This window comes from Oryctolagus cuniculus, chromosome 2 (genome assembly GCF_964237555.1).
Source record: "Oryctolagus cuniculus chromosome 2, mOryCun1.1, whole genome shotgun sequence".
Taxonomy (NCBI): Eukaryota; Metazoa; Chordata; class Mammalia; order Lagomorpha; family Leporidae; genus Oryctolagus; species Oryctolagus cuniculus.
In genome coordinates, this window is record NC_091433.1 from 113073039 (window position 1) to 113087783 (window position 14745).

The 14745-nt window shown below is 40.4% G+C and overlaps 1 protein-coding gene across 3 annotated transcripts in view; it reads right to left on the reverse strand.

Moving 5' to 3' along the window:
* Window positions 1–14745, reverse strand: part of ANAPC1 (anaphase promoting complex subunit 1) — a 99098-nt gene that overhangs the window by 61922 nt on the left and 22431 nt on the right. For all 3 annotated transcript variants that reach the window (XM_070068804.1, XM_002709586.5, XM_008254032.4), the window contains 6 exons: window positions 9861–9995; window positions 7493–7633; window positions 7038–7098; window positions 4639–4826; window positions 2386–2460; window positions 201–469 (listed from right to left, as the gene is read on the reverse strand). In XM_070068804.1, the coding sequence (XP_069924905.1) occupies window positions 201–469; window positions 2386–2460; window positions 4639–4826; window positions 7038–7098; window positions 7493–7633; window positions 9861–9995 (869 nt within the window). The remainder of the gene's footprint in view (window positions 1–200; window positions 470–2385; window positions 2461–4638; window positions 4827–7037; window positions 7099–7492; window positions 7634–9860; window positions 9996–14745) is intronic.

Here is a 14745-nt window from a genome sequence, read left to right on the forward strand (position 1 = left end):
AAATAAATAAATACTCCAGGATGGTCTGCAGACCCTTATATAACAGTATTGTTAAATAATTCTGTGGCTGATAGAAAATGCCTTGGCTTCTTGATAAGGTAGAGTTCAGAAACTCATCAAAAAGGTTCCTAGATGAGATCATGGAAAAGACGGTTACCCATGGACCTTGTGGCAGTTACTGATCCACAGATTATATTTACCTGGCCAACTGAACAAGGAGGTCAACAAGCGAGCAAATTCCTTCTCCCATCAGAGTATTCAACTTAAGCTCCTCATAGACAAGGTGAAGAACAAAGAAAATTGCAGGTATGTGACTAAAGAGAAGTGTAGAAGAATCCAGACTGAGGTTCTGTGAAAAATCCTCATCCTTCATCTGTGAAACCTCCAAAGGACCCAAACACAGAGACCTGCTCAAAAGATGAGACTCGACATTCTGGTGGTAGTCCGAATTTAGTAAATATTCCCAGTCCTGAGAAGAGTAAAAAGGGTATTAATCTTTTAACCAATGCCTTCTTATGTCATCATTTAAAAAGGTAAACAAATTCACTTAAAATAATTCAAGTTCCATGTTCACACTGTCAGTCTAAGAATATGAAAAAGATCATAACAGAAAAACAACTACAAAATAACCAAGCAATCTTCAGATGCCAGCAATAAACATTAAACCACCTTTAAAAGTTATTTGAAAAAAAAAATCTAGTCATGCATTTTTAAGGAAAAAACTTCAGGAGAAGAAATCCTACTAGTTAGGGAGGAACTAAGAAATAAATTTTAAGATTATCCTGAGCTATGTTTTATAAAGCCAAAAGCACAGAATGAGAGGTGGGAGTACAGGCAGACAGGCAGGCAGTGAAGGTCTACTTGTACTCAGATGGTATATTTATTTTTCTGTGTTTGCAAGATACTGGAGCTGGTAACATTATAATCAACTGAGTTTTATATTCAGACTGATTATAGTACATTTTCCAAGTATTTGGTCTACTTTGGTTTCTATTTGTGATTTATCACATTGTGCTCACAGAATATGGTATGCTATTTACAGATCTTGGAATTTACTGGTGTTTTTATAAGGCTTAATACAGTGTTATGATAACTTAAAAAAACTTTTGGTCCAGACACAAAAAGAACAGCAAAGAAAAAACTTGATAAACTGGACACTCAAAATTTAAAATTCTGCCCATAAAAAGACACTGTTAAGCCACATAGCAAGATAAAACATTCTCAACACAAACATACAGCAAAGAACTCATGTCAAGAATTCATAGGGTTGGTATATGACCTAGCAATTAAGACGCCAGTTTAAATGCCTGCATCCCATATCAGAGTGCCTGGGCTGGATTCTGGATACCAGCTCCTAAATCCAGCTTCCTGCCAACATAGATCCTAATATAGCTGGGTCCCTGCTACCCATTTGAGACCTGGACTGAGTTCCCAATTCCCAGCTTCAGTCCAGCCCCTTACTGATGATTGCAGCCATTTGGGAGTGAATCACCAAAAAGAAGCTCACTCTATCTGTCTCTATTTGTCTCTCAAAAAACCTTTTAAACTAAATCCATACATACATGCATACATATATATATACACACACACATACACATACACACACACACACACATATGTATATATGGATTTCACTTATATAAATTATACCTCAATTAAAAAAGAATGCTGGGGGGACCGTCTCTGTAGCATAAATGGGTAAAGCTGCCACCTGCGATGCCGGCATCCTATATGAGCACTGGTTCGAGACCCAGCTGCTCCACTTCCAAACCAGCTCCCTGCTAATGGCCTGGCAAACGTGGCAGAAGATGGCTCAAGTGTCTGGACCCCTGCCACCCACATTGTGAGACTCAAATGAAGCTCCTGGCTCCTAACTTCAGCCCAGCTCAGTGCTAGCTGTTGCAGCCATCTGGAGTGAATCAGTGGATGGAAGATCGCTCTCTTTCTCTCTCTCTCTGACTCTCCTTCTCTCTGTAACTCTGACTTTCAAATAAAACAAATAAATCTTTGAAAAAAAAAAGTGTTGGGACCACTTAAGAATATGAATTTGATAATCTGATACATCAGAAAACTTAAATTAGAAAAACACCACATATAAAGGTAAATGCTGTCATAGTGATCATTTGGCAATAAAATGTTTGTAGACCCAACTAAAATCAGGAGGAAATACATGTTTAAAGTAATTTTTAAGTGATTATTAAGAACAAAAATAATAAATGACCATAGAGAACACAACAGACCTACCCTTCAAATTAATTGCTATTTGTTATTAAAATAAACAAAGCAACAGATGTTGGAAATACAAATTTACAGGAATACTACAGAAGTGGGAGGCCAGTATAAATAACCAAAATTAATTTAGATGAACAAGATAATAATGCTTACATCATCAGATCCAGTATCCGAAGGCCTTGCTTTTTTGGGCGCAATGACTGGAGAAAGAGACCCTTCAAAATCAAACTGAAAAATAACCCCAAAAGAGAAGACAAAATCATTAATGTATTACTGTAAACTTATCAACTGAATGAATTCAAAAGTCACCGATGTTAAAGGCACAACCCTGACATTGCTGTAAATCACCCACTAGCACCTGTGAGGACGCTTCTGGGATGAGGCGAAGAACCCAAGTCCACACCATTAACAGAGAAGACACTTGGGGAAAAGCACTTTAAATCCCTGTCATATGAAGCCTTCCTCATCACACACCAAACAGCAGACGTGTAAAAGGACAGTCTTGTCATCAGACAACAAGGTTGGGGCAAGCATTTTAGAACAGAAGGTTAAGCTGCCACCTGCAACACTGGCATCCCACATGAGCACTGGCTCATGTTGAGTGCTCCTCTTCTAAAACAGCTTCCTGCTGATGTGTCTGGCAAAGTAGTAGATGACCCAAGTGCCATGGTCGTTTATGAGGTTCTTGCCACCCACATGGGAGACGTGGCCAGGCTCCTAGCTTCAGCCTGGCCCAGCCTCAGTGGTTGTGGCCATTTGGAGAGTAAACCAGCAGATGAAATATCTCTCTCTCTCTCTCTTCCTCTCTCTCTCTCTTCTCTGTCACCCTTTTAAATAAATAAATCTTAAAAAAAAAAAATGGTTAAGCCATGAGTCAGAAGACACATTCTAGTCCAAATTTTGAGCAAATCAGACTGAACCTCATGATTCAACTTCTTTATAATAAAATCAAAACTATTAGTAATCTTAGCAAAACTTGGAGTCATTTTACAAAAAATTAGAAGAGTCAAGTATGCATTATAAAACTCAAATATAGTAACTACTAAAATATTATTAAATCTTAAGTGATAGGGGCTGGTACTGTGGTATAGCAGGTAAAGCTGCTGCCTGCAGTGCTGGTATCCCATATGGGTGTCAGTTCAAGTCCTGGTTCCTCCACTTCTGATCCAGCTCCCTGCTATGGCTTAGGAAAGCAGTAGAAGATGGCCCAAGTCCTTGGGCCCCTGCACCTGCGTGGGAGAACCAGAAGAAGCTCCAGGCTCCTGGCTTCGGATTGGCGCAGCTCCACTGCAGCCATTTGGGGAGTGAACCAGTAGATAGAAAATTCTCTCTCTCTCTCTCTGAGAAGTGAACCAGTAGATGGAAACACTCTCTTTTTTTCAATAGATGGAAGCATGCTCTTTCTTTCTCGTTGTCTCTTCTTCTCTGTCACTCTGCTTTCCAAATAAATAAATTAAATCTTTTTTTTTTTTTTTTTAATAAGCTTGGGGTGAGTATTTGGCAAAGAAGTTAAGATGTTGCTTGAGGGTCCAGCTCTGTGGCCTAGTAGTTTAAGCCTCCACCTGTGGCTCCAGCATCCATATGGGCAGGGGTTCAAGTCCTGACTGCTCCACTTCTGATCCAGCTCCCTGCTAATGGCCTGGAAAAGCAATAGAAAATGGCCCAAGTGGTAGGGTTCTTGTACCCACATGGGAGACACAGAAGAAGCTCTTGGCTTCAGATCAGGCCAGCTACAGCTGTTGAAGCCATCTGTGAAGTGAACCAGCAGATGGAAGACCCTCTCTCACAGTCTCTACTTCTGCCTCTCAAGTAAGTAAATTAAATCTTAAAAAAAAAAAAAAAAAAAAAAAGCAAGATGCTGCTTGGGACATCTGCACCCCATATGAGAGTGCCTGAGTTAAGTGTACCAGCTCTGCTTCCAGTTCCAGCTTTCTGCCAATGCAAGTGCTTGAATTTCTACCACCCATGTGGGAGACCCAGATTAAGATCCAGGATTCCAGCTTTAGCCTGAACCAGTCTCAGATGATATGGGTATATGAGGAATCAATCAGCAGACAGAAGATCTCTCTCTGTCTCTCAGCCTTTCAAATGAAATGAAAATAAACAAAAATTTCAAAAAAATTTTTAAAAAGCTAAAAAGCCAAGTAAGTCAATTAAATGATCTTTTTAAAAATGAAAAGATGCTTGTTTGGGTGCAAAACAATTTTGAAATCCATGTATTTTTTAAGTATACATTTTCCATGAACTTTTTTAAAGACCCCTCATCTAGGTACATTAAATCATAGTATTACTCCATTAGTTTGAATAAGGTATGCCTGTTAATACTCTGAATGTTATATCACCAATTATACAAATATTACATTAGTAACAGAATAACTCTTGAATAAAACAGCTGTATTTACTTACATTTCGGGTCCAAGCTAAGCGGTCTGTGTTATAACCCATCAAGTTCATGAGACAAGTTACAAACAAATTCCACTCTGAGTGATAACTGGGTCCTCCTGGAGCACTGTGGACATTGTACCACTTAACAAGCATCTGAACCGCTATTTCTTTTGGCAGGATAAACTTAATTGCTTGCAGACAAGTTTGTACTATTAAAGGCAAGGATTAATTTTAGTATGCTTCCTTTGCATGCATTTCTTTTCCTATTTCAGCAAGAAAGATTTTAAACTAGCACCACGTAAAGGACAATTACTATGAAATAAAGAACTGCCATTAAAGAGCCAACGGGTGCAAATGTCACCTAATCATCTGAAACTTAAACCAACTACTGAATCCATCAGCACCTGCAAGAAGAGGTCTAAGAGTAGCTTTTAGACCATCAATTTTGTATTAGCAATCAGGTGACCAAATAACTCAGCTTATCAAAAACAGACCTGATTTACATCCTCTGCCCCAGCAATGAATAATTGCTGCCCCTTTCACTCACAAAAATGTACTCGTTTGAATAGTTATTTAAAAGTGACTCTATGGAAAAGTTTCTACAAGAATATGTTTGTATGAAATACTGCTTAATCTTTTAGTAAAATGTTAATACATGTTACCATAAATAGTGATGAACAGCTAGCACTACAAGATGTTCTAAATGAGTGAACATTCCTATTAACCAAAGCATTGCAACTTTTAATTATTTCCAACAGCACTGTTCCTAAAATGTTTCGCATGCTCTGTGTCTTAAACACATTAAATACCATAACATTTATACCATTCTCAATGATTCAGAGGCATCAGTATGAATATCAGCAATTGCGCTACACTATCACACGTGGCCCCTGCCACAAAGAGGCCTGGATCTGTTTTTTGTACTAAATGACCCCAGATGGCAATGTTTTCGCATTCCCATATCCCCTCCACAGGGTTCTTTTTTCCCATTCTCACTGTCACTGGGGCCATCACTGATTACTATATATACACACACAGTAAAGCTTGGAAGCAAAGGGCAATAAATGTTAGAAAACCAAATAAACAAGTACGTCACAGTGGATCCAAAATAAGTATAAACCAGATGCTGCGTGAGGTTCTGAGGAACTCTTCATAAGGGAACTACATAACTCACATGCATAAACAATGTTAACTTCTGCTCTGGCCATTGCAGCCAATTGGGGAGTAAACCATCAGATGGAAGACCTCTCTCTCTCTCTGCCTCTCCTCTCTCTGTGTAAATTGTTCAAATAAATAAATCTTAAAAAAAAAAAAAAAAAAAAAAGTCTATACCAACATAGAATATCATTTACCACACTTATAGAAGAAAATTCCTAAAATGATTAAGTTATTTTAGTCTATGATCTGCCAATGCCTTACTTTGACAGGTAGATTTTGAAACTGACAGACAGCATGAGCTTTTCTGGATCATACAAGCATTGGTTTCTTTTATTTGTAAGGAAATTCTATTCTAACATTTTATTTACCATTTTCTGCTCAGAAATCTTCCTTAGGGTCCTCCAAGTTACATTTCAGTAATAAATCAATCAGATTCTAGTATGTATTAGAATATTCCTGACTCGGTTGGCGCCGTGGCTCAACAGGCTAATCCTCCGCCTGCGGCGCCGGCACACCGGGTTCTAGTCCTGGTCAGGGCGCCGGATTCTGTCCCGGTTGCCCCTCTTCCAGGCCAGCTCTCTGCTGTGGCCCGGGAAGGCAGTGGAGGATGGCCCAAGTGCTTGGGCCCTGCACCCCATGGGAGACCAGGAGAAGCACCTGGCTCCTGCCTTCGGATCAGCGCAGTGCGCCGGTTGCAGCGCGCCGGTCGCAGCGGCCATTGGAGGGTGAACCAACAGCAAAAGGAAGACCCTTCTCTCTGTCTCTCTCTCTCACTGTCCACTCTGCCTGTTAAAAAAAAAAAAAAAAAATACTCGTGTCTGCCCCATTCCCGAACCTACACACTCCAATTCTGATGTGCACATTTTACTCAAAGTTGAGAAATTTATTTTAGGATTAAAAAAGGTCATAAAATCTGCCAAGAAAGATTTCAGTTACTTAGGCTTCCTGTTTCTCAGACCTCTTGCAAGGGCATGTCTCCACATATTTTCATCTCACTACCTGGTATTCCTCAACATCTGGTCACAGAACAACAGAACGGGACCCTCCTTCAACTATTCTCCAGCCTTATGGCACATATACATGGATGTGGAAAAGAACCCTCCAGCTCATCATGACTTCTCTGCAAGGCAAAAACTTGACCCCATGGCTTCAAAAACAACTAAATAAATTTAAAACTCCAATTATTCAGGTTATCAGCAATTACTCCAAATTTTATGAAACAAACTAAGAATGCACAGAAGTGAGATCTGACTTAATCATACCTAATTCAGACGTGGCAATTTCCGGAATAGTGATCCTAACCATGGAGCCATTACTTAGTTCCTAGTGAAAGAGCAGAAACAAAGAGGAAGTAAGTAGAATTTGAGCATTCCAAGTCTCTGAATATCTTAATCAAAATTCTTATGTTAATAAAAAAGTTTGATTTGTATAGACATCAAGAGTTATCACCAAAAGAAGGTGACTTTTAACGAAAGACAAAAATCATGTCAATATACAATTTAACTCATTAAGCAAGCTTTTGTTTTCAATAATTTTTTAAAATGTAAAACTTCAGAAAATTAAAGAATTAGTTTATAGGTAAAATTACGAAAAAAAGGATACATCACAGATTTTTAAATCAAGTGAAATGTTTCCTTGCATTTTTAAGACAACATTTTGCATTCTAACAAATGTCAGTCATATTTCTTGGAAAGCTATCTTTTAAAATCATACTTACTAAAGTCACTCTGTTATGGACAGGATCTCTGACAGAATGAACGTAAGTGCCAAGCTGTTGGAAAGTACAGTCCTCGTTATAGAGAGAATCGTGGAGTTTTGAAGAATCCCTCAGTTCTGGAACCGGAGACAACAAAACAACCTGCAAAAGTCATCAACAAAATAGATATAGTATTTGTGCAGAAATGAAAGAACAGAACTATTCCGCTTCAGCTACAATGCTGTACCCTGTGTGGCAGACCAGGATCCTCACAGAAAACAACTAGAAAAGGAGGACAAAACAGTGAAGCAGCCAACTGAGGGTGCTGGAAAACTGTGGAAGCAACCTCGACTACAAAACTAAGACCTACAAGGGAAGGGAACTGCAGAGTGGGGCATATTTACCCTGCTTTTCCTGCTCTGGGTATAATGCAATTTTTGGTGGAAAGGAACACATGTGACGGGCTGACAATGCGCAAGGAAGGCTACAGCTAAGAGTCAGAGAAGGCAGCAGCACTCTTGGCCATCTTACAGTGTAACTAGAGGGAGCCAAGGTAGACACAAATTGAGGAAATAAGACCCCAAGGGAAGGAAAGCAAAGAAATGACACCAGTACTTAGTGGTATATCCCTTATAGGCAAATGTTTGAAAATATGAGAATGCCATTTATTTGCATAACTATAAATGTGTAAATAAAACATTTAAATGATCTTAGTTACTACCTTTAGGCATTTCCTTCCAATTTTACACCTCCCGTCATGTCCACTGACTCTGAATTCCCATAATTCCACTTACAGGAGATTTTCAGGTGAGTACTGGTCAACACTGACAGCCAATCAAGCCTAAGATGTATCTCATATGGTCCTGCTTCTACCCCAACAGTTATCAATTCAGCTCCAGTGGTCCTGGCCCTCGTCTAATAATACAGTCTACCAAAGTAGGAAAGCTGTCAGCCAACATGGTGGACCATGGTATCCCTATGACCTGGAAAACATTTTTCATTATAAAATCTTCCAAATCATGCTCTGATGGTTCTCGAATTCCCCTCAACATTGCATGTGTTTAAAAAATAAAATGAAGTCTAGATACTATTCAATACTTGTCAGCAATACTCTTCCCTTTGAACTGCTCCTAAACACGTACACTCAGATGTCTCTAAAATACAGCCCACTCTCCTCTGGGCTTCCAAACCTGGGAAGCAGGGTTACCCACCCAGGGTGCTGGGGATAGTCTGGGCCTTGTCCCTCAGCACCTCCCACCAGCCCAGCAGCACAAAGCCAACTGGCTGGCAACTCTGTCATTCCCACCTCTCCCGGCTCTCACGTCACTTCCCCCCTTCCTCACATATGGCCCTAGCACAGGCCGTCTTTACACCTCTTCCACTGATAACAGTCAACCTCACTTAGAGGCTAACTGGCTCCTGATCTTTAATCCTGAGATAAACTTGTCAAAAACAGATTCTGACACTCCTAAGTCCTCCCTCAGAAACAAGTAACTGCCCTGACAGTCGCATTCAGAACAAAACCATCTTTTTCACCTTACAGAGTATAAATCCCAGTTCTACCACCTAATGGCTTTATGAGCTCAGACACGTAACCAGACAAGTACTTCTGTGGGCCCATTTGTAAAGCAGGATCACAGATAGCTTTATCTTCTGAATAATACTGTTTTTAGGGATTAAACAAGTTAACACCAATATAACACTTGCAAAAGTACCTACCACACAAAAAAATGCTCAAAGATTATATTATCATGCCCTTGGCCCTGCACACCCAGGAGACTACTTATACTTCTTTAAGTATTCAATCTACAGATGTACTGAGTAGTTGTATGTTTGCAGATGGAGACATAAACATACTTTAAAAATAAATGATCTGTACTCTCCTAACTTCATACCATCCTGTATGATTTCACCCTGGCCCACAGGCCCCTTTCTACCTACAGACACCCTTTGTATCTTCAAAGTCTAAGCCAAGTTGGACATGCTTCTCAGAACTGAAGCCTCCGTGCTGTCTCATCATTTCATCAGAATGTATCTGCCCATCAAAGAATCTACTATGGCACTTTCTGATCTCATTCATAAGTCTTCACTTATAGAAATTTAAGAAATAAGAAAGCATAATTTATTATACAAACAGTGCATCCATTTCACCCAAATAAAATGTGAGATCCCTCAGTAAAAAAGAATGCATCATTTTGATCTTGCTAGCATCTTCAAAAACCACCATACTATCACAGGAAAGGTCAATCTATATAAACTAGACCAGTGACATCTAAAAACATTCATTCTATAGGTATTAGCTAAAATTAAATTAACCATGAAAATAACTAGGATTTGACAAACTTCATTAAAATAATATTAATTTCTGACAATTTCTACCACTTCTTACCTCATCCATCGATCCAAGCAGTTTACTGAGAGGTTTAGGAGTACTAACACCATCAAGAGGAGTACTGGGCCGAGGCATCGTGTTGGACATTGTCAGGGAAGGAGCTGGCAGTCCAGGAATGAAAACCTTTCCCACCTTGGAGCAATAAAAACATGTGGCGAAAAGATACGGGCTTTAAAGATCTTACCCTTGAATAAAATGCTAAGGCAAATAAACACGTAACTCTTTTGGTACTTCAAGGTTTATATTCACCAACCACAACTACAATAAAAACAATTAAAATTTAACCAAATGATCAAATCCAGCATTTAACTTCAAACAGCTTACTATGATTTCTCTTGGTCCAATTTTGTCTTCAATACTGAGGACTTTCTTTGCAGAATGAGGAATGCTAACATAATCCGGACATTATGTAAAATTCCACATACTTATTGGTGGTAAAGACATCAGGACACTATGCTTTCAGAGGATATATGGAGCAACCTTGTTAACTAACTCATCCTCAATGCAAAGAAAAACAATATCAATTATTCCAATAAGCTAAAAAAAAAAAAAAATGAGCCTGATGGGGCCGGCACTGTGGTATAGCAGGTAAAGCTGCTTGCTGCCTGTGGCACCAGCATCCCACATGGGAGCCAGTTCAAGTCCCAGCTGCTCCTCTTCCAATCCAGCTCTCTGCTAATGCACCTAGGAAAGCAGTGGAAGATGGCCCAATTCCTTGGGACTCTGCACCCACATGGGAGATGTGGAAGAAGCTCCTGGCTCCTAGCTTCGGATCAGCACAGCTCCAGACATTGTGACCATTTGGAAAGTGAACCAATGGATGGAAGACCTCTCTCTCTGTAACTCTGTGCCTTTCAAATAAATAAATAAATTCTTTAAAAACAAGCCTGAGTGATGCTTAAGAAATTAAATCCAACCCAATTTTTAAAAAGGTCCATTTATTTATTTGAAAGGCAGGATTATAAAAAAAGGGGGGGGGGACAGATGGAGGGAGAGGAAGGGAAGGAGAGAGAGCAAGAAGGAGGTAAAGATAGATATCTTGCAAGGGACATCCTCTGCTGCTTCCCAGGATGCATGAGCAGAAAGCTAGATCAGAAGCAGATGAGCGGGTACTTGAACTGGCACTCTGATATGGGTTACCAACCATCCCAAGCTATGGCTTAACCTGTTGTGCCACAACACCCAGGCTTATCCTAACTTAGACTGTACTCTCCATTTCACCATATGTCTCCCACCTTGAAATCTTGAAAATATCTTCCTCAAAACACCTTTACATCAGGTGGAATAAATTCTTCACTGATCTTAAAAGAATGAGTTGAGGGGCCAACACTGTGGCATAGCAGGTAAAGCCACAGCTTGCAGCTCCGGCATCCAATATGGGCACGGGTTTGTGTCCCAACTACTCCACTTCCGATCCAGCTCCCTGCTAATGCGCCTGGGAAAGCAGTGGAAGATGGTCCAAGTGCTTGGACCCCTGCACCCACTTGGACCCCTGCACCCACTTGGTAGACCTGGAAGAAGCTCCTGGCTTTGGATCAACCCAGCTCTGGCCATTTCTGCCATTTGGGGAGTGAACCAGCAGATGGAGCATATCTCTCTCTCACTCTCTCATTTTGCCTTTCAAATAAATAAATAAATAAATGAATCTTTAAAAAATTGATTGAGTTGATAATCCAAACTGGCTGCCCTTATTTATCAGCTATCCTTAAGGTTCTTAGGAAAAACAAAACAGAAATTCGCATCCAGTCTGAAAACTTGATAAGACTAAAAGATGTGCAAAACTAAAGTGAAAATTTAACAATAAGCATTTCTATTAATAAATTAATCAAAAGCTAATAAAGGGACCAACGCTGTGGCCCCAGCTCCAGCCATTGCTGCCAGCAGATGGAAGACCTCTCTCTCTTTCTGTGTGTGTCTCTACCTCTCTTTGTAACTCTTTCAAATAAATAAAAAATAAATCTTTAAAAAAAGAAGGCTAATAAAATAAGTTGCCCAAATAAAATCCTTAAGCTTAGGAAACAAAAATGAAGGGTAGGCATTTGGCATAGCCATTAATATCCTACTTGGAACATGTATATCTCACACTGGAGTGCATGGGTTCAAGTCCTAGCTCTGTGTCCAATCCAGGCTTCCTGATGATGTGCACCCTGGGAGGCAGCAGGTGACAGCTCAAGTAGTGGGTCCCTGCCACCCAAGTGGGAGACCCAGATTGAGTTCTGGGCTCTTGGATTCAGTCTGGGCCATCCCCAGCTGTTTCAGGCATTGGGGAAGCAAACAAGTGGATGAATGTCTCTCTCTATGCTTTAAAAAAAAAAAGATAATGAGAGAAAACATAAAGTCTTTAAAAAGCTAATAAAAACTGCCAGTTGAGGGCCAGCATTGTGGTTCCAGTCGAAGGCTTCCAATCCAGCTTCCTGTTAATGCATCTGGGATGGCAGTAGAAGACGACAGAAGTACTTGGCCTCTGCTATCCATGTGGGAGACCCAAATGGAGTTCCTGGCTGTTGCAGTTATTTCAAGAGTAAACCAGCAGACAGAAGATCAATCTCTCTGTCATTCTGTCTCTCCTCTCTCTCTCTCTCTGCCTTTCAACTAAAGAATAAGAAATCCTTAGTTCATAAAAAGGTGAAGCAAGCACATTCCATGCTACTCCTCCCACAAATTACCAAAGGAAAACAAAAATACTGCACAAAATTTATGATGCAAATAACAGAGAATTATGAAAGGTAAGAAACACAGACTGGTTAGGAACACTGATACCCAGGAGTGACCCAAAGATGAATTCTCTAGGTTTTGTTTTTACTTTTTCATCTTCTTACAAATCTGGTCTGAGATTCTCAAGTGGCCTACAATCCAGACATGCCCACAGACAGGCAAGAGACGCCATAAGAAAACGTGCTTTTTCTAGCCAAAGTGTTGGGAAAAGAGTGACCAAGCTGGACACCACACTTGCACACTTGAAGCAAACACTATGAAAAAAACTTAAGAGAGCCCTCTGCTCCTCCTTCCCAGGAGCTGTGACCTGGAGATTGAGTGGCACCCTCGCCCCTTCCCAGGGGATGTGGACCAGCCAACCCACATTCCTGCCTCCTCAGCAGGAGCTGCAGCTGCAGAGCTCCACACAGGTGGAAGCCTGTCTATCACTGCAGGGGGCAGTACTGCTCCTCCCACCCACCGGTGCAGCTGCTGCGACTGGGGGAGGAGCCTCAGCTTTCATCCTCAGCCTACAACAACAAGGAAGCATACAAGAACAGAGATTGACAAATACATGAACACAGCTTCAGGGACCTGTGTGCGGAACAACAGCAAAATATCGAATATTCATTACTATTCATTAGACCAACCAGAAGAGGAAAAAAGTATGGAGTTGAAAATATTTGTTAAAAAATGTCTAAGTATCATCCAAACTGAGTGACCTGTAGCTTCAACAAGCTGTATGATCCTTAACAGGATTAAATCCAAAGATACCCACACCAGACATATCATAATAAAATTTCTGAAAACAAAGAAAAGCTTATAGAAGTAGGCACACAAAAAAAGGAGAGTTACTACCAGGGACAGCAAGACCAAAAACAATAGATCTTGCATCAGAAACCACAGAACCAGAAAGAAATAGCAGTTTTCAAATGCTCAAAGAAAAAATCCTGTCAATCCCAAATTCTATGTCCCAATAAATGATCTTCAGGAAATGAAAGCAAAACAAAGACATTCTCAGATGAAAAAGAACCATAAGAAATTAGGGTCAGCAGATCTGCAATAAAAGAATGACAAGAGAATGATTCAAAAGGAAAAGGAAATGACAGAAGGGATACCGGGAACATAAGAATAATGTTCACGTATTTTTAAAAGTATTTAATATTTTATACTTGAAATGAAAAATTGTAACTTTTTCGAATGTGGTTTTCTATGTGTAGAAAAGTAATAATTAAGACAGCTTAATCACAGGGTAGCAGCCAGCAACGTAGCTCACTGGGTTAAGATGGAAGCTCTGCGCTGGCATTCATATGAGCACAGGTTCAAGTCCTGGCTGCTCTACTTCCAATCCAGTTTTCTGCTAATGCTCCTGGGAAAGTAGTGGAAGATGGCCTGAGTGCTTGGGGCCCTGCCACCAACATGGGACATCCAGTTGTAGCATGGCCCAGCCCTGGCTGATGAAGCCATTTGAGGAGTGAACCAACAACCAGCAAATGGAAAAATTCTCTCTAACTCTGCCTTTCAAATAAATCTTTCATTACAAAATAAATATGTAAATCATAGAGTAAAGTGATCTATAATGTGTCATGCTGATAAGAATAGGCAGTGGTAAGTCACAGACATATACATGCATATACATTGTAAACTCTAGAAAATAACAAAATGTTTAGGGAATCCACAGAAAAAGGAACCAGAGGATGAAAGAACAGGGACAAGAGAAAACAAGTTCTAAGTGGTGGATTTAATGCAGCAAGACACTAATTGTATTAAATGTAAATGGCTTAACACAACAATTAAACAGAGATTGGCAAAAAGGATTTTAAAAATACAATTCAATTATATGCTGACTACAAGAAATTCAAATAAAATATAAAGATGCAGATAGGTTAAAAGTATGGAAAAAAAAGATGCATCATGTGAACACTAATAAAAAGAAAGCCGGAGGCCGGCGCCGCGGCTCACTAGGCTAATCCTCCACCTAGCAGCGCCGGCACACCGGGTTCTAGTCCCAGTTGGGGCGCTGGATTCTGTCCTGGTTGCCCCTCTTCCAGGCCAGCTCTCTGCTGTGGCCTGGGAGTGCAGTGGAGGATGGCCAAGTGCTTGGGCCCTGCACCCCATGGGAGACCAGGAGAAGCACCTGGCTCCTGCCTTCGGATCAGCGCGGTGTGCCGGCCGCAGCGCGCTGGCC